Source organism: Leptonotus elevatus, chromosome 19 (genome assembly GCF_054856555.1).
Source record: "Leptonotus elevatus isolate MCC_2025b chromosome 19, RoL_Lele_1.0, whole genome shotgun sequence".
In the NCBI taxonomy this organism is placed as follows: domain Eukaryota; kingdom Metazoa; phylum Chordata; class Actinopteri; order Syngnathiformes; family Syngnathidae; genus Leptonotus; species Leptonotus elevatus.
In genome coordinates this window covers 16932458-16951632 of record NC_141257.1, presented here as the reverse complement: position 1 = coordinate 16951632, position 19175 = coordinate 16932458, and the positions used below count along the sequence as shown (strand labels likewise).

The 19175-nt window shown below is 41.3% G+C and overlaps 1 protein-coding gene across 5 annotated transcripts in view; it reads left to right on the top strand.

The window, feature by feature from the left end:
- The window catches only part of gmeb1 (glucocorticoid modulatory element binding protein 1), a 59571-nt gene extending 42191 nt beyond the window's left edge, over positions 1-17380 (top strand). The window contains exons 7-11 of one of the 5 annotated variants that reach the window (XR_015091061.1): positions 8955-9077; positions 9153-9290; positions 9457-9579; positions 14318-15623; positions 15743-17373. Coding sequence is in view for 4 of the 5 variants with exons in the window: in XM_086062014.1 (XP_085918140.1) it covers positions 8955-9077; positions 9153-9290; positions 9457-9579; positions 14318-15117 (1184 nt within the window). In the remaining variant the exon portion in view is untranslated. Of the gene's footprint in view, positions 1-8954; positions 9078-9152; positions 9291-9456; positions 9580-14317 lie in introns of all 5 variants that reach the window. The other 4 variants (XM_086062015.1, XM_086062014.1, XM_086062013.1 and 1 more) reach the window with 4 other exon arrangements.
- Positions 17381-19175: the final 1795 nt, after the last annotated feature.

The following is a 19175-nucleotide window of genomic DNA, read 5'->3' as shown; positions in this document are numbered from 1 at the left end:
GAGAGGGCTTGCCTAACATTTTGTGGGAGGTCATTCCAAAAGGAGTGGCCAGCAATGGAAAAAGCTCTATCCCCCTTTGAGCCAAAATCTGTAAATGTTGTGCGATTTCGGTAAGCGCTCCACTTTACTGTCCATTTCCGCGGACACATTGCTAAGTTATAAACAGGAAATGCGGCCTTGGTTGAAACATAATGAGAACTCAAAAGACTCAATTGAAAGATGACATCTTGGTGCGTTTGCTTTAAGAAATTGTCACCTATGGTGATTAGACTGCGAGGGAGCACCGAGCGAGTTACACCACAATTTGTGACTGCATTGTGCATGCTTGAGTTAACGTGCCTGCTTGCTTTGTTGTTCAATTTCAAAATGTTATTTGTTTTTCTTATTTTATGATTTGAAGATGTGAGAATTTGCACATAATTTTTTGTTTCTGATGACTATAATATAAATCAGACGTTCAATTAGTTACTCAGTATTTGAGTATTATTTTCAGCAAATACTTTTTCCTTGGACTTCAGTGATTTTTTGATGACTACTTTTTACTTTTATCTGAGTAATATTATTAGGAAGTAACGCTATTCTTACTTGAGTAAAATTTTTGGCTACTCTACCCATCTCTGCGCTACGCAAGTATGAGGGCTGTTTGATTACTTTAGAAAGGCGTAAATGACTGCTTACTTTGGTGCTGACAGCCTGACACCATTGCCGCGCTGATCACATTTGAGCAAACCAGGCTTACTCAAATGTGCAGATTCGGTCGGGTCGGCAAAATAGTTCTCATGTCACCTCGTCTCACACTGTCAACTCAACTTTATTTATAAAGCACTTTAAAGCACCATCGCTGCACACAAAGTGCTGAACATGAATCAAAAATCTGTCATGCAGTGAAGACAGGTAAAACAAAAATAAATTCATAAATATGTCGGTAAGTAAATACAATTATTAATAAATAACACAAGAAGTAGGTAAGTGAATAAGTAAATATAATAACTATCAATAAATTAACACAAACTACAGCAGACACCATAAAACCAAGAAACAATATGAAACAATTACGGAGTCTCATGTCGAGTCAATGGGTTAAGACGGGTTTTAAAAGTGGATAGAGAGACTCATAGACCAAAATCTATGGGGATAATTCCTAGAGAGAGAGAGAGTGAGTTTAAATAAAAGGTAAAAAAAAAAAAAAAGAAGAAGTTGATTACCATATTTTAACGACCATAAGGCTAAGGCTAGGTATTAAATGGTGCAGTCTCAGTTGCGGGTACTATTTCTGTATTTAACACACACATAAGGCCACCGCACTATTGGGCGCAGGCACGGTTAAACATACAATAGCTCAAAACATATGGTAGCATGCGTTCACATTAAAAATGCTAGCGTATGTTTTTAAAAAGGCAGCGGAACCTTTTATCGAGCCTTTTATCTTTGTACTTTATAGAAGTATTTAACAATGTAAACAGTGAGTTTGTTTGTACTTGAAGTATTTAACAATGTACTTGCTTGCTTTTTATCAATACTCATTCACAAGTCCCTCAAAGTCCTCATCTTTTGTATCTGAAACGAACAGCTTGGCAAGTTCTCTATCAAACATGCCAGGTTCCCTCTCGTCATTGTAGTATTGTCTCGTTAGTGTCCGGCTCTTCAGAAATTAATTGCGAAAGCTCGAACATTAGTGCAAACAGACACGTGAGCCCAAACATGCACAATCCATTCACAAATTGTAGCTTAACTCGCTCTAGCAAAAGCACCAAGACGTCCATCTGTATCTTAATACAGGAAACCCGGCCCTGATTTTGGGTTCTCATGGCTGCCATTCTTCAACCAGAGCCGGATTTCCTGTAAGCAATGTTTCAGCAGAAATGCTCCCACACAGCCAGCCAAGCGGGGCGCTTACCAAAGTCACACAACAACATCTACAGATTTTGGAACTCGGTGCACACAAAAGTCGTTTTTTGGAAAAATTTAATCCTTTTAAGTGCACCTTATAGTCGTGAAAATACGGTATTGTAAAAATTAAAGCTATTTGGTCACTCATTAAATGAAAATTTGTTTTTTGTCTTGTGTATTTATAATTTATAATATAATTGCAATTTTGTTCTTTAAGAAAGCAAAAATATATTTTTTTTATTTGATCTGAATACCCAAATATTTGCAAGAATTTTCAGTAGGATATCTGAATATCAAAATATTCCATAGCTGCAGCACCAAAACTATTCAGTAAGATGAAAGTTCCCAGCTGCTTGTATGGCAGCAGCATTTGAAAAATGAGCCTGTAACAAAAGTTTAGTTTAGTGCTTGATTGTAAATTTTCTTGCAGTCTTCTCAATGAAAAGAAAACAAATTGAAAACTAAAATGTATATTGGTATATTTTAAAAACTATATATTACTAATTTTTCAAAAGTCTCGTCTCGTTCTCGTGGACTCAATTTCGTGAGACATCTCGTCTCGTGGGATTTGTGTCTCATCCCATGCCTATAAGCAATATGTCGGCAGAAATGCTCCCACACAGACAGTCAAGCAGAGCGCGTACCAAAGTCGCACAACAACATTTACAGATTTCGGAACTCGGTGCACACTAAAAGCGCACCTCACTATTAGGCGCACCGTTGATTTTTGAGAAAATTTAATTAAGACCAGTGTTTCCCTTTGGATTTTTTTCAGCAGCGGGGGCAGGCCAACTTTGGGTTGTGAAAAATCTGTAAACTTTTTTTTTTTCACGTCATGAAAAAATGTGGCGGGGCCCAACAGAAATTAATTTGTCAAAGGAGGGGGGTCGATGGTGTCTGCAGACCTCTACACTAACTTTTCAAAAAAAAAAAATGTTCGCATTGCACAGGATTTGGTCGCACCATTTTGGGGGTAGGTGCAGCATGACCATATTTGCTGATGTACAGTCGTCTCAATTTGCATACCGTAGGTTCATATGACGTAAAGATTGACAGTGACTCAAGATTTATTTGCAAGGTATTTTACTGTAACAAGAACTGTCTGCAACAAGCAGCAGCTGGCAAAACCAGTCAATTATTTTATATAACAGAAAACATTGAGGGGAAAAATGCTTTTCTTTTATGTGAACATTATTTTGTTCAACACAGAGAGGTCTAGCTCTTACAGTGAGGCTTCCCAACCATCTTCCCCTTGGGAAAACCAAACATTGTCATTGAAGCTCAGATGACTGATGAAATAAAACTGCTGTACTATGACTCTGAATATTATTATTGTTTAGTGTTTGCCTGCTGTTGAAAGGGGGCTAATGTAAAGTCACTCCAGTTTTTGGTGGAAAATTTAAGAATTATATATAAGAAAGGAATGTTTATTCTTTACTTTTGATTAATTTACAGATCAAAGAAGAATGGAAGCCTAATTATTAGATTAGGTATTGTAAACATAAGTGACTAGATGTACTATTGATTGTAAATAGTTAAAATAGCAAAGTAATTTCACCACTGTCATTCCTCTTGATATATGTCAGCTTTTATAAATTGTTAGAAAGCCCAAAATGTTTACCTATTTGCAATTTTTAACGTTTAATGCATTGATGCCTTCTTTCTGTGTGAGTATGAAATTTCGGAATGCATTTGAATGCACTGCCTATTTTGCAAGAAACGTTAACGTTTACATTCTATTAGCGGCTAACTGCTAACGCCGGAGACTTGTGCCAGTCGTATCATACAATGACGGTGTAAATAGCGGTTCCTTGGTGTCCTTAATTAGCGATTGAATATGATTTTGGGATGGCGTTGTGTTGATCTTGGTCGTCGAGAGAGGGCCCCACCACATGGGGTAGGGAGATGGGACAAACGGCCACGAAATACCGTGGACCAAGTCAAGTTAGACACGCCACCGTGGGCTTCGAGGGTCCATTTCAAAATAAAATTTCTCTGCCTCGGCGGCCGGCCTCTCCGCCTTGGCGGCCGGCGTCTCCAGCGGAGCAGGCTCTTTCTGCCGTGGACCCTCTCACGGCGACAAATGTCGCCTGGGCACGGCTTGGAGCAAGGCCAAAAGTCAGCTCTACACCACTGGACCCAGAGTCGTGGTTGGTGGTTGGTCTTCTTGGAAGAAGAGGGGATCGGCGTTCCTCACGGGCACCGCATTTCAATATCTAATTGAATAATTAGTTTAACATCCTGGATCTGGAGGAATTCCCTCCCCTGGCACCTTCCGTGGGTTGTCGGCCTTCAGCGTTCCCTGACGGATCCAGCCAGCCTCCATTTCCGGGACCGGAACACTCTCCAAGCACCTCAACTCGCCGAACCAGACCTTCATCTACTTCAGCGCCACAGCCCAGGAGGGGGGCCGTCCTGTTCACCCCAGCGCCACAGCAAGATAGGGAAGCCGCCTGCCGCCCCTCTACGCCACAGCTGCCGGAGCATCCAGGGCCGTTGAATGGGAGGCCCTCAGGTCCGTCTCCAGAGTCATCCTTGGCACGTTACTTATCATCTCCACGTTCCTTGTTTTCCCCAACTACAGCAATAGTTGGGGACTCAATCATTAGAAATGTTCATTGTTTTTTTATAGTTACCCACTGCCTACCGGATGCCACTGTCCCAGTACTTACTTCTGTGGTCTGCACAGCCCTCACAGAAAGCATTTTATGGAGTCTGTGTTGGCTTTTTGAAATCAGGATTGGTTAAAAGATCGAAGATGGAGAAACAAAATTTAGCTTTTTTTGTATTAAGTGCGATTAGATTTGAAAAATATGATGTTCTTGCCTGTTTGACTGTAGGATTATTATATGTAGGATTTCAGTTGTTCACGTAATACTGTGTCCATAGACAGTAATCCCAGTGTCGGGATTTTTAGGTTCTCTACCGTCCACGATCTCCAGGCTAATTTTACATGTGGGTTTTAACGACACGTCTTGTGGACAGTCTGAGGTGACAAAACGAGATTTTAACAATCTATTTCAGCTGTGCGTGGCTGTGGAAAATCAGTTTTTATCTCGGGGGCCCCTCTTCTCACTGGCACATGGATCGTGGTGGTTCAGCAGACTTCTTGTATGTCCACTGAACAGTGTTGTTTTTATTGACAATTTTTTTCTGTTCTGGAATCGGCCCTCTTTTTATAGACATGATGGATTTCATCCCGGCAGGCTGGGTAGCCAGACACTTTTCTTATTTTTTTTGTCCATCGTGTCCGATGATGACTTCTACTTCTTCTGTTGGTGGGTTCTGAGGTGACAGAAGAGTCCAATGTGAGAGCCACATATTTTGCAGTGGTTGCATGTGAAGTTAGTACTGGTTGTGCTGCTCTTGGCTGCAGGAACCATCTTCCTCCTCTGGAGCTTGCTTTCCCTCACCGCACTCCTCTCCTCTTCAAAACGTTGAAGTCTAGAATGGCAGAGATGCCTCCAGAGAGAACGATCCGAGGCAGCGCTTTCCAGCTGTGTGTGCTGTATTCCACACTTTTTGAGTGTTGACTTGAGCTGGTCCTTATATCTCCGCTTTTGACCTCCTGCTGATCGCTGGCCATGATGTAGTTGTCCATAAAGCGGTTGGCGAGGGGAGTCATCTGGCATTCTGATGTTGTGGCCGGTCCATCGCAGTTGGTACTGGAGAAATGTGGCCTCCATGTTCTTTGTACTAGTTCTGTTCAGAGCTTGTGTGTGTGATACTCGGTCACGCCATGTTATTCCAAGGATGCGCTGGAGGCACTTGATGTGAAAGTTTTCCAGCTGTTGGATGTGCGATACAAAGACCAGGCTTCACAGCCATACAAAAGTGTGGAGACACAAATGGCTTGGTAGATTGCTACCTTGGTGTGTATGCTGAGGTCTCTGTTCCCTTTTACGGAGTCTACCAAAGGAGGCTGAGGAGGACCTTATTCGATTTTGGACATCATTGTCCATGCTGCAGTTTTCAGAGAGGATACTCCTAAGGTTTTTAAAATCTGGGACTACTGCAAGGGGCTTGTTGTTAAAGACAGGTGACGGTGGTAGCGTTTGGGGAGGGAAGTTCCACTGGCAGAGTACCTCCGTCTTCATAGTGTTCACAGTGAGACCCAGTCTGCTATAGGCCTTTACAGCAGCTGTCAGTGTTGCTTGCAGAGCCTCTGATGGTATATATGAATAGGTTCCCGTCCAACCTGTAGTCCATCAGCACACTACTGCTTCCCTCAATCTCTTTGTGCAGCAGCCAGGTGACGCTCATGAGGAAGATGTTGAGCCCTGTCTGACACCTATGCATACCTTAAAGGCCTAAATATCCTGTCCTCCTATTGCAAGTCTCTGTTGACCGTATCAAAGGCCTTTGATAGGTCCACAAAAGCCATAAGCAAGTCTTGGTGTTTCTCTCAACACTTCTCTTGTAGCTGACGAATTGTAAAAAAATCATGTCCACCGTCTGCAATTTTTCCTGAAGCCACATTGAGACTCGGGCAATAGGTGTTCTGTTATGCTCCGTATGAGTCTTGACAGCATCACTTTGGCAAGAACCTTGCCGGCAACAGACAGGAGGGAGATTCCCTTACTATTTCCGCAGACAGACTTCTCGCCCCTTGCCCCTTATATATGGTTACAATGTTTGCATCCCACCATTGTTGAGGGACTGCTCCATGCTTCCATACATCAATAATGTAGTGGAAAATTACTCTAGTGCAGAAATAGCATATCTGCAGGGATGCCATCGGGGCCAGGGGTCTTGTTCTTCAGTGACCTAACTGCAACCAGTTTTTCAATGGTTGGGTAGCTTGGGCAGTTCATCCAGCACTGCCAGATCAAGAGTGGCAGGTTGGTTTAAAAGTGTCTGGAAGTGTTCAGCCTATCTGTCCACAACTTGCTTCTGGTCCTTTATGAGGGTTGAGCCATCACCAGACTTCACAGGTGAGAGAGGGGAGTTCCTGGGGCCATGGACGGTTTTCACAGCATTATAGAAGTTGTGCATGTCTACCAGTCAGTTTATGTAGAACAGACTTGACCTCCTTCCTTGATGTTTTCCAGTGCTGCTTCAGACCTATCATCAGTTGGAGGATTGTTCAGGACTGCGTTGTGTGCCATGTGCATGGTGTCCAGCATGGTTTTGATTGTTTCTGAATTTTCATCAAACCAGTCTTGATGCCTCCTTCGGCGGTATCCAATTGACTCAGCTGCAGTCTCATAGAGCTTCGAGCTGAGACAGGTCCAGGTGTCATCCACACTGCCTTTAAGGCTCAGGAAGGGTTCAATTTCCTGCAGCTTTCCTGGAATGGAAGATCGCAGGCTGTTCTGGGCCTCAGCTGCTTCAAGTTGGGCACAGTCCAAGCGCTTCTTGCCAGCTTCACAGAGACGAATAGGGGGTCGTACTGTCACATGCAACTTGGAGATGATCATGAATTAATTTGGACAAGGCAATGACTGCTTGCAACACCTCCAGCCCGGACTCTTCTTCACCCACAACATCAACTGCACTCACCACTATCCCCCTCACTGAAGCCCACAATCATCACTACCATCCTCAGTGTACAGTTTCACAATTTTTACCATCACAGGCAGACACTTTTCCCCTACACACAAACAAAACGGTTTTAACAGTAACAATTTGTATGTCAACACTTCTTTTACTCGTGACCATGAATGCACGTTCGGCACAAACATTAAACTGGCTGTGCTGATTGTGCGCTCTCTTTTAAACACCTGATACCTGATTTTAGTCAACAACTTAGAAGATATTCTTTCATCAGAGACATGGATCGGCACAGATGCCCCAGTTGCTCTCACCAAGGTTTACCCATCAAATTTTAACTTTTTATTTTATAACAGGGATAGTAACCTTGGAGGTGGGACTACATAAATTCTTAAAGTCACTTTTGCTTCAAGATAAATTATTTTTAACAGTTATTTATTGTTTGAATATCATGCCTTTTGTTTTTAGCAATCCTCCTCGTGTCTGTTTTAGTTTACAGACATCACTCCACTTCTTTTATTACTGAGTTTTCAGAGTTTTTATAAATGTTACATACTACTAATAATATAATTTTAATAACTGGCAATTTTAATGTGCACGCAGGGTAAATTGGTCTGTGTCGAGCCCTGCTGTCTGGTCGGCTTTTTCAACACCCATCCTGCGTAACACTGCATGGCTGAACACTTCTCCAGCCCCCAACTGCTTTAATTGGAAATTTGAAGTTGAAGTTGGAGTTGCGGCTAGGTTTAAGGAATGGCAGGGCGCTACCGCTGATAATACAACGAAAACGCTAAAGACTTAAGTGCGCCTTATAGCCGTGAAATGACGGTACATAAACTGTTAACACCCCTATTATTTATAAATTATTTAATTTAGCATGCAAGCTTACCTTGGGTTGGATTTATTGTGAAGACTACTGAAACAGGGGATGTCCCTTGTGAATGAATAAAGTATGTACCTGGCTTTATCACATTGATTGTTGTGTGTCAAACTATTTTGGTAGTGAACAAAAAGCACAAATCATAAAAATGTTAAAACATGTGGTTAGCTGTACTTATTCCTTGATATGGGAAAATATGTCTATTTTAACTTCCATCCATCCAGCCATTCATTATCTGCCCCTTATCCAGGGTCAGGTCGCGGGGGCAGCAGCTTTAACAGGGAAGCAAAGACCTCCTTCTCCCCAGCCACTTCAACCAGCTCCTCCGGCGGGATCCCAAGGCGTTCCCAGGCCAGCCGAGAGGCATAGTCACATAGTCCAGCGTGTCCTGGGTCGTCTCCATGGCCTCCCGCCAGAGGGACATGCCCTAGGGAGGCGTCCAGGAGGCATCCGAACCAGATGCCTCCTGGACGCCTACACTGGCCACCTCAACTGGCTCCTCTCAATGCGGAGGATCAGCGGCTTGACTCTGAATCCCTCCTAGGTGGCCGAGCTTCTCACCCTATCTCGAAGGGAGAGCCCGGACACCCTGCGGAGAAAACTCATTTCAGCCACTTGCATCCGGGATCTTGTTCTTTTAATTATAACTTGTATTACAATTTCAACACATTCTTTTGTATCACTATTGCAGCACAAGATTCCTTTGGTAATGGCAAGATAGTAGGAGACAATATGAGAGAGAGACTGAGTGAAAAGGGGGACTGCATCTTAAGTTCAGCAGAATCTGTAAACAAGGACTCTCATGAAATCTCAGGTACCTACAGTTGTGTCATTTCACTATATCTAACATATTTCAAAGAGACCAAATTACTTTTCTGCTTATTTCTAGAAGATTCGCTAAATTTCTGGAAGGGAATTGCTAATGTGGGTTTGCTGGGTGAAGTGGTGACCAAAATCAGTACTGAGCTGCTGGAACTGCTGAACAGCTTGCAGTTACTGAAGGAGTCAGTTGTCTTGCAGAACACAGGTACAGAGATCTTTACTTGTTGCCAGACATGATAATCCTAACAATTGTAATATTGAGGTGAAGCTCAGAGAATCAATAGAAAGAGTACATGGAAGCAATGTTTGCAAAAAATAAACTGGCTCATATTTCTTCACAAACTCACCAACTCGTAATTCCTCTCCGCTAGAGGTTGCGGTGCTTAGTAACCTTGGCCAGGTGTTTGGACTGCTAAACTCTGTCAAGAAGATGCTGGTGAAGAGGCGACAGCAAACTGATCCCAGCCAGGAGGAAATTCTTAGAATCCTTTGCAGTGAGTACTGCACACATTGAAACACAAGTTTTTGCAAGATTATGCCATACATACCATGTGCTCTTCAGAAATGCTGTTCTTTATTCACTGTAAGGCTGGCGGATATGGACAAAATTGTATCTCAATTTTCATGCCAGATACTATGACAACACGATTCCGATATAGCTATGGGTTCAGTAAAAACATTTTTAAAGCAAAGTATCAATCCAAAATATGTGGAAAGTGTTTTTTGTTTAGTTTTTTGTTTTACATTAACAAAGTCAGCAGCAAGGTATAATAAGAATTAAATTAAAAGAAACCCTGACTGTAATGGCAACTTTGCTTCATATGATTTATTTGGTTGTTACTAACATAACTGACATTCATTTTTCAAAAATATTTTCCAGTTTAATACATTTTGGAAAAACTATGTGTTTGCGTGACGAATGGCGCTGCTCTCTCAAAGCAAAACGGTGCAGTTGGTATAGTGCTCCCGTCATCATTCACCAGACGCATTCAAAGACTACGTCACGCAAACAACAATGTATGTACAAATAGAGTTTCTGCAAAATGTATTTAACTGGAATTATTTTTTTTCAAATGAATCTCATAGTTATGTTAGTAACAACCAAATAAATCATATGGCGCAAACTTGTCATTACAGCCAGGGTTCCTTTGCCTTGTCAGACTGCCAGCCCGAATTCGATTTTTAGCCCATCCAGATTGAAAGTGGATGGCACTTTTGTAGTCTGAACTAGGGCTGGGCGATATGGCCCAAAATTCATATCACGGTATAAACCGCATCCCTTCACGCTAATGGTATATATCACGGTATAAAATTACGTTTTTTTTTGTTTTTTTTAAATAAAGAATTTGGTTACTGGTTTACATAGTCCTTTATAAAAGCTAAATGGGTTTTAAAAAAAACAATGAAAGAATAAATTTACTTTGGATAACATTTATTGTGCAAATCTCAAATCAAAATTATGCATAGGCCTATGCAGTATAGCTTGCGGTGTGCAGGCTAGCTAGATTTGATAGAAGGAGCTTGTGTGCATGCCACAAAACTAACTAAAAATTAATATTATTAGGGCTGCACCTATCAAATATTTTGGTATTCAGATATCCTACTGAAAATTCAAGCGAATAATCTGGTATTTGGATAGAAATATATATTCTTGATTGGTTAAAGAACAATTATAAATACAGAAGACAAAAATCACATTTGCACATAATAATAATAAACAACCGACGTCAACGGTAGGTTGTGCGACGTATTTACGTCATCGTCTAGTCGAGATAGCCCTAATGCGATGACATCACTGACATGCGCTACCCTGGTAAAACGGTAGAGTAAAAATCTCTACCTTAGGCAAAATTTATAACTTGTATTGAATATACCGTTTATAGCGCCCTACCCTAGTCTGAACAGTCACAAAGCACATGAATTCCGATTTTTGCGGGACGGATTGAAACCACATGCAGGAGGTAGTTTCATATCCATTTTGGATGCGTCTCGAAACATAACGGATTTGACGGACACTCTACGCGTGCAAAAACCAATGCGCCCGCGCTGTCAATATCCAATCGGTTCGCTGCCCGGCTGGATCCTCGCATGCTCTGCAGTCAAACGCCGTGACGGCTCCACTGCTCCGTGGGCTCTGCTCACGCTCAACCTGAAATACAGTGAAAGTTTACGTTACTTGCGCTTATGCCGGTCTCGCTACCTCTTCAGTTTTTCACGAAATAGTGCCCGGACATAGCCATAGACTTAATGGTCGTTAAAAAAAATCAAATTAAAAATATAGAAAGAAAAAAAAAGAAAACCGCTAAACGCACTTGCGAGGAACTGGAAGTACAAAGTGGTGAACTGCGTCACAATGATGTCAAACACTACACGCGCTGGGTGCCGCCTCTGTTCGACGTCGTTGCTACAGCAACCTGTCAAATGGGTCAATAATGTGGCTCAGTCTGAACAGGGCCAGATCAGATTTGGACACTTGCTAAAAACAGTCTGAACAGTCAACCCTAAAAAACGGATTTGAGGAGGAATCCAATTTAAATCCTGCCTGCAGCCCTTTTAACATTGTACAAATGTATTGCAACTCTGCTTCAACAATATTTTTTATGCTACGACAGAAGTGTCGTATGTGTGTGCATGTGTTAACTGCACAAGACTATTATAGTTATTGAAATAAAACTAATATGGAAAAAAAATAATTAAATAAAAACTAGCACTCTAAAAAACATGAAAACTAACTGAAACTACATTTTAAATTTACTTAGTACAACATAATTACATAAAAAATGCTCTTTGTCAGTTTCTTTCATACATGAGCTTTTTGGGATCATTTGGAATGCAGAAAAACCCCTGCATGAAAATCCCTCACCTTTTGGTGAAATTTGACATTTTGAAACCAAAATGAATGTGAATCGTGCAGATCCTATGAGAATGTATCTCAGGGGGTTTGTGTATGTAGGTAACTAAAAAGCAGAGATGGGAAAAGTACTGACATTATTTTTATTATTATTATTATTACCGACTTGAGTAAAGTACAGTTACTTGTGTAAAACTTTGGTCAAAGTAAAAGTACTCACTCAAATAATTACTCAAGTAAAAGTAAAAAAGTACAGGCTCCGAAATGTACTTGACGAGTAGAAGTAAAAAGTATTTTTACCGGATGTTTCCTCCTTTTAGCTAACGGTGCAAAAATGGGTAAACATCGGCAAATTGACTCTGACTTGCTATCAAATTCAGATTATCCTCGGTAGTGGCGGCATTACCCTGATATTTACGGTTTGTTCTAATCTAGCCAATTGCACGTCATGTGATCGCGTGTCGTAGAGCCAATCACAGAGTGGGATGTACGGGACCGTGTGAACCGCTTCATATATATAATTAGCGGAGCCAGGATACATTGACGGCTTCTTTTTCTTCCAGGTCAAGTATTTTAATCGTTTTTGGGCATTTAAAAACAAAAGTAACGACCTTGTTTTGAAAATGTATTAAGTAAAAAGTACAGATACTCATGTTAAAATGTAAACAGATAAAAGTACAAGGTAGTCTAAAAAATAAATACTCAGGAAAGTACAAAGTAGTGAAAAAACTACTGAAGTACAGTTACAAAGTATTTGTACTTACTTCCCATCTCTGCCAGTGAGTCAGTGTTGGGTGGGATGGGTACCTGTGCAAGAGTAGATGTGTTGGTCATTTTCCATGGCACCCTTGAACGCAGCAGTGTACGCACACCAACGTACTGCTGACGTCACCCACTCGCGCATAATTTCATTCATGCTACACTCAAATACATATTCGGGTTTGGAGGCAAGCGAGATTTGTCCGCCAACAAGCCAAACTAATAGTTAATTAACAGGGCTGCACTTAACTCGTGCGCAACAGCTAATGCACACTGGAAACATTCAATTGCATACCAGATTCAAGTCTGTCACTGCACATTCGCGTAGTCATCATTTTGCCTTTTTTAAATGACACACAGCAGCGAACAGGGCTTGAGGTACCTGTGTAGTGGAAATGAGAGGGAGCTTTGCGCTTGTTTTGATTACAGTCGCTCCCTTACACACACAAACACAACTGTTTCCTCTGCCACCCCGCCCTTATGAGTTGTGCCATCATACAATCATACACAGCAAGCGCTCCTGTGAGGGAGAACACTTGCCCAATACGAGACATTTATTTCTCCAAAGTGGGCTGACGCTTGACGCCGTTAGTGTGTGCATTTTGCTGACAAAAAGGTGACGTTGCAACAATTATTAGGTAGCAAAGCTAATGAAATGTGCCTACTAAATGGTTGTAAACCGTGAAGGGCTTCCTTAATTAATGTTTATGTGACATGAATATCTGCTATGATGGGGTTTTCATGTTCTTTTAGGCTTAACAAATTGCATGATTTACTCTAGTTAGTGGTGCCTCTTGTGAAAGAGGTTTCTCTGCTCTTAAGTTGATCAAAACACAAACTAGAACAATAATGACAGACAGCAACTTGATCATCTTAATACTATAAATATTGAGTCTAAGAGTGCCTAATCTCTTGTTGTGAAAAAACTTGTTACACATTTTGCGCTCTGCATGGAAACAGCTAGGAGACTTATGCTTATGTTAATCATGCAAATAGATCTGTAAATATGAACAATTGTAAACAAAAATATTCACAAGTGTGTCACTTTTAGGCAGCCCTGTTTCGTTTCTTTAGCATATATAGCATGATTTAAATTGTATTGTTTTAAGAAGCTGACATTTTTTGGTTGTAATTAGGAAATAAAAAGTGTGTGTGCGCGCGTTTGTGTTTGTGTTTGTTTTTGCTTCATGGTCGGGCCCATATTACGAGATTTTACAGATTTGTGGGGCCCACAAATCTGTAAAATCACGGAATATGGGCTAATCTCAGGAGGTCCGCCATTTGGAATTTTCTTTCAAATTTGGTACCTTTTTGACATTTTATAGAGGTCATATTTTAACATACTCCTCCTAGAGTGTTTAATTGTATTGCTTTAAGAAGCTGGCATTTTTTTGTTGTAAGTAGGGAATGAAAAGTGTGTGTAAGTCAAGTCATGTCATCTTTATTTTTTAATTTTTTGCGCTTTCAAAAGTGTGCGTGTTTGTTTTTGTGGGGGGAGACCTTTTAGTTTGTGCAAGCGGGTGACTTTCTTGCAAGTTAATATAATAATGTACGCATTATTTTATATGTATATGTTTGTAACATATTTCAATTCTTCTATTCAATTGTTTTGTTGTCTGTAGACTTAGAGCTGCAGTTGGCAGAACAGCGAAAGCAGCAACAGATTCAGGCTCTCCTGTCATGCCCACACTCTGCCAAAACCATTCATACTATCAAACGCCAGACAAAACGACCTCGTTTGCAGAAGCCTGTAACTACGACCCTCCTGACCTCTAGCATCAACCATCAGCATGTCCTGACACCTCCACAGTTCACCATTCTGTCCCCAATCTCATTACCCTCCTTGGGCCAGCCATTTACTGTGGCAGACGTCCCCATCACCTCCCTAGCGCAGTCTTCAAACACCGTCACTCTGTTCCCCACCGGCTCACAGCTCTTCACACGCTACATGGTGACTGGAGATGGAAAAGCCGACAGCATTACTTTCCACACGTCTTCCAACCTCACACTGGTCGATACTAGTCCCATGAATGACTCAAGCCAGTTAGGTACAATGGTCAAACCTGTCGAGTTGCTACACATTAGCCAGCAAGCTGTGTGTGCAGAAGCAGTCCCCATAGAGGCACAGGTACTGGATGGTGCCATGTTGGTGCAGCAGGAGTTCATGCAAGGAGAGATGGATGCCAGTCAAGAGCACACAGTCATAGAGATCAACCCACATTCAGTAGAAGAAGGTGAAGTCATGGCGCTGCAGCTGACAGGTGAGTCACGTGAGGTCATAATTGCAGAAAAGCAGGAGACGCCGTGTCAAACGCAGGAACGAGGGGTACAGGAGTTGGAGTTGGATGCCAATGGACATGTACCTGATGTACAGATTGTGGTGTTAAGAGAAAATATTCCCGAAGAAAATCAAGTTAAATAAGACACACCTATTCATCTCGCTAGATATGTAAAAACTAGATAACCTTTCAAGAACCTAAATTTCCTAATTTGAATTTAATAAATTGCATTTAAAAAAATACTCATTTTTCTGTATTTTCCTTTCAGGTGTTCTCAAACACTTTTTTTTAACCCACATTGAGGTACTGTTCTTTTGCAACTATTGTTTTTAGGATGCAAAGTCAGAGATGTAAAACTATAAAGTTAAATGAACTGCAGGCAAATGTGACCTACATCGGATTTTTTTCTGCCCAAATGTGACCTGTATCTGACTTTTTTCTGTCTAATCGGCTAAAATCCGATTTTTTTCATATCCGACCTTGGTCCCTTTGACTATGTTCTTAATGCTCAATTCCGATTCACATGTAACATTTTTTTCACACACACATCCGTTTCCCAAGTGGCAAGTGATCCCGCGCCGCCTGCACCAAAGGCAAGTGACTGCACCACCTGGCCACGCAGAGCCCGCCATTATGTGAACATCTGCAAGTGAGTCTATCTTACAAAGGAGATAAAAAGTGTATACATTCGGCGAGACAATTTAACTACAGCAACATGGAATCGATGAAGGTAGTTTGTCCATCTTTGCCTTTGTTTCTCCTTGCAAGGCTTCCCGGCCAGTCACGAAGCTGCGCTCTTTCTCAATCCCTCTCTCTGTCCATCCATGCGACAACCGCCCCATCACGAAGCTTTGTGGGAATATTTTAGGGCTAGATGCAGATGTTTGCCATTTTATCAAATATCGGCCTTTTTACAAATCCGAAGGCCGATAAAGCTGGTATCTCACTGAGCAGTAAATGCTTGCGAATGTAGCGAAATTTAGAGTTTTCATCAGGATTTGTAAGATGTTCTCAGTTTTTACTTGTTGCAAAGACATTTCGAACATATTCAGACAATTTTTTTACTGTCTGCGAAGCTTTTACGAACCCTGGCAAAAACCCTAAATTAGCTCACATTCACGTGCATTTGTCTCTCAATCATATTGGCGTCATATTCAGTTTTTACACGCTTGTACTCCGCATCATAGCTACATTTGTGTCAGGTTCAGTCATCCTAGAACATTTTCGAAATTGCCTGTCAAAAGATCGCGGCTACATTTGTTACTACAAATTATATGCGCTGACTCTCTTACAGTATGTTTGTTCCATCACTATCAAATCACCATATATCAAATAAAATATTTTTTACTCATTCTGACTGGTGTAGTAAAGTTAAAGTACCACTGACTGTCACACCGACACCTAAGTGGGGTGAAATTCACTTTCCACATTTGACCCCATACCCTGAGGGAGCGGTGAGGAGCAGCAGGAGGGAATCATTTGGTGATCTCAACCCCCAATTCCAACCCTTAATACTGAGTGTCAAGCAGGGCGGCAATGGGTCCCATCTTTATAGTCTTTGGTATGACCCGGCCCGGGATTGAACCCACAACCTCCCAGTGTAAGGGCGGACACTTAGCCACTAGGTCACTGAGCTGAGCTAAACACCTTTTGTCGTTCTGGTTGCTGGAGTAAAGCAGTGGTGGACCAGCACTGCAGCTCAAAATGTGATCATATATATTATTATGGATGAATAAAAAACATTTAATTGACAAAGATTCAGAAAAATCCATGAAAACACCCCATGTAACCTGGACATAAAAGTAAAGCTTTCATTGTTAAATGTTCCCATAGAAGATGTATTAAGCAAATGAAATTTTAAACAAGAGCTGTTGTTCAGAAATAGTCTAGCTACAATTATTCTGTGAAGCGAGTGCAGATTTACAAGATTATTTTGCAAAATATCGTCAAAATATTAATATTATTATTATGTTATTGAATTTTATTACCAGTGTCTCTTTTTTTTTTTTTTTACTATTCCCTTTGACATTCTCAATGTTATTTACAAACAAATTTGCCTTTGCCCTACGCATTGCACGAGTAACTGTATTCCTGGCAGATGTAAATTTTTGTCTGTTTACAGCGAAACCCGATTTTAATACTTTTTTTACTTTTAATAGATGGTCCCTATTTTTCATCAGGTATTTGCATTCTGGAGTCAACCATGGGAGATTGTTTTTCAAAAATCTAGATCTTCTGAAGAAAACACGATTTGAAGTTCCTTAGAGTTAAATACCAGTATACTCAACTTTTGAGTAGTCACCAATACAGATGCCAAGTACCGATAACAAAATTTCCGCTCCCCAAAAATGACAGATGAAAAACAAACAAAAAAACGATATATCCCAATATAGCGTTTTCCCTTGAAATTGCAAGAAATTAATGGCAATTTTCTATTCTTCTAATTTTCTAGTTCCTGATTACGAGTACTGACATCTTGACATAAGGCCCTGGAAGTGTGGATTTGTTCCCTTTTTCCCCAAACACCTAGAACGTTCATGTCTGGTAGGCATTTACAGCTTACTGCACATTACAACAGTGTAATTTCAGTTTAAAATGAAAACAATCGCAATTGGATTCTTAGTATTTTAGTGCAAAAAAAACCACAGCAAATGCACATGTAGAACAGTTTTTACATTTTTAGTTCACATTTTAAATAGGAAAACTGTTTACGAATATTATTATTATATTATTATTATTTATACGATATTTTATCTCTTCTTTTGTGCAAGAACAGGCCATAAAATTACAACTATATATAAGTGTTCCTTACCACAGAGGGCATGTACTTAGCCCTCAATGGGATTAGATTAGATTGGATTGGATTGGAGTGGACACCTGGGGTGCGTTTGGTTTGAACCTCGGTGGATTGGTGACTCATAACTATCATCATCTTCTGCCTCAGTATGCCATCGCTGATGTGGAGAGCTGCTTTGGTGCCTGGCAGCATTCCTGCAGCATCCCTCTGCCTCATAATCACCTCCAACAGTCACCCTGCAAGGATAGGATGACAATTTATTTACTGTCATTTCGTAGCACATATATACACTACTCACAGACTGTTTAAAAAATCCCATTTGGAATGATAATTCTGGAATTTTCTGTTTTTTATTTTTTTATTTTTTTATTTAGGGTACAATGGAGTACTTTGGTCATAGCTCCTCTAATACAGATAGAAAGCTCATCTTGGACTTAAATTGAAGGTTAGAAATGTGCGAAGTTTACAATAAAATGTTTGAAATTTATCACTTTTAAAAGTAATCTGTCAAGCAGAGAGACATTTGGGGTCTTCTAGGGTAGGTTGAGAATTGAAATACAGGAAGCCCATGATTATTTTCCTGCTAATTCCGGTGTGGTGCCTGGCGGGCCTCCGGTGCCCCGTCCTGCTGCGTTGGGTCGGGGGCGCGGGCCGTGTTGGGGTGGGGGGCGCTCCTGCTCCTGGGTTTGCTCTCCGGCCGGTGGCCCTGGCGGGGCCCGGGGGTCGTCCTTTGGCGCTGCCGCGGCCTGGGGGGCCCTGAGGTGTTGCGCTTGTTCTGTCCTGGCGGGGGTCGACGGCTCCCCTCTTTGGTGGAGATTTTCATGCATGCCAGATCCACCACGACGGCATCTATCGAAACTCAGGCACGATCTGCTTCCTCCTCGGGTCGTTGAATCGGTGGAGGCTGGTGTCTGTGGATCTCACTCGGCTTCGTCTGTCCTTCCTTCCTTTCCTCGGTCTCTCCTTCGGTCTCTTTAGGTCTCCCTGATTTTTTTTTTTTTGGATTTGTTGGAGTTTGGATGTTTCTTGGGTTGGAGAGGAATTCTGGTGGGTGGTGTCTGGTCGGTGCTGGATTTCGCCTTCCTTGGTTTTCTTTGGTCCCCTCGGGTCTCCTGACGGCGGTGTTCGGTTTGGGTGAACGGTATGGGATTTTTTCTAATGGGTTTTTGATGAGCTAACAAATACACGCACGCACGCACATACACATACTCACCCACATACAAAAATATATATATATATATATATATATAAAAAGACAAGGATGGGACAACATTCCTATTTCTAAACTTGAGAAACTTGTCTCCTCAATCCCCAGACGTTTGCAGACTGTTGTAAGAAGAGGGGATGCCTCACAGTGGTGAAAATAGCCTTGTCTCAACTTTCTTTAGATTTGTTGACAAGATG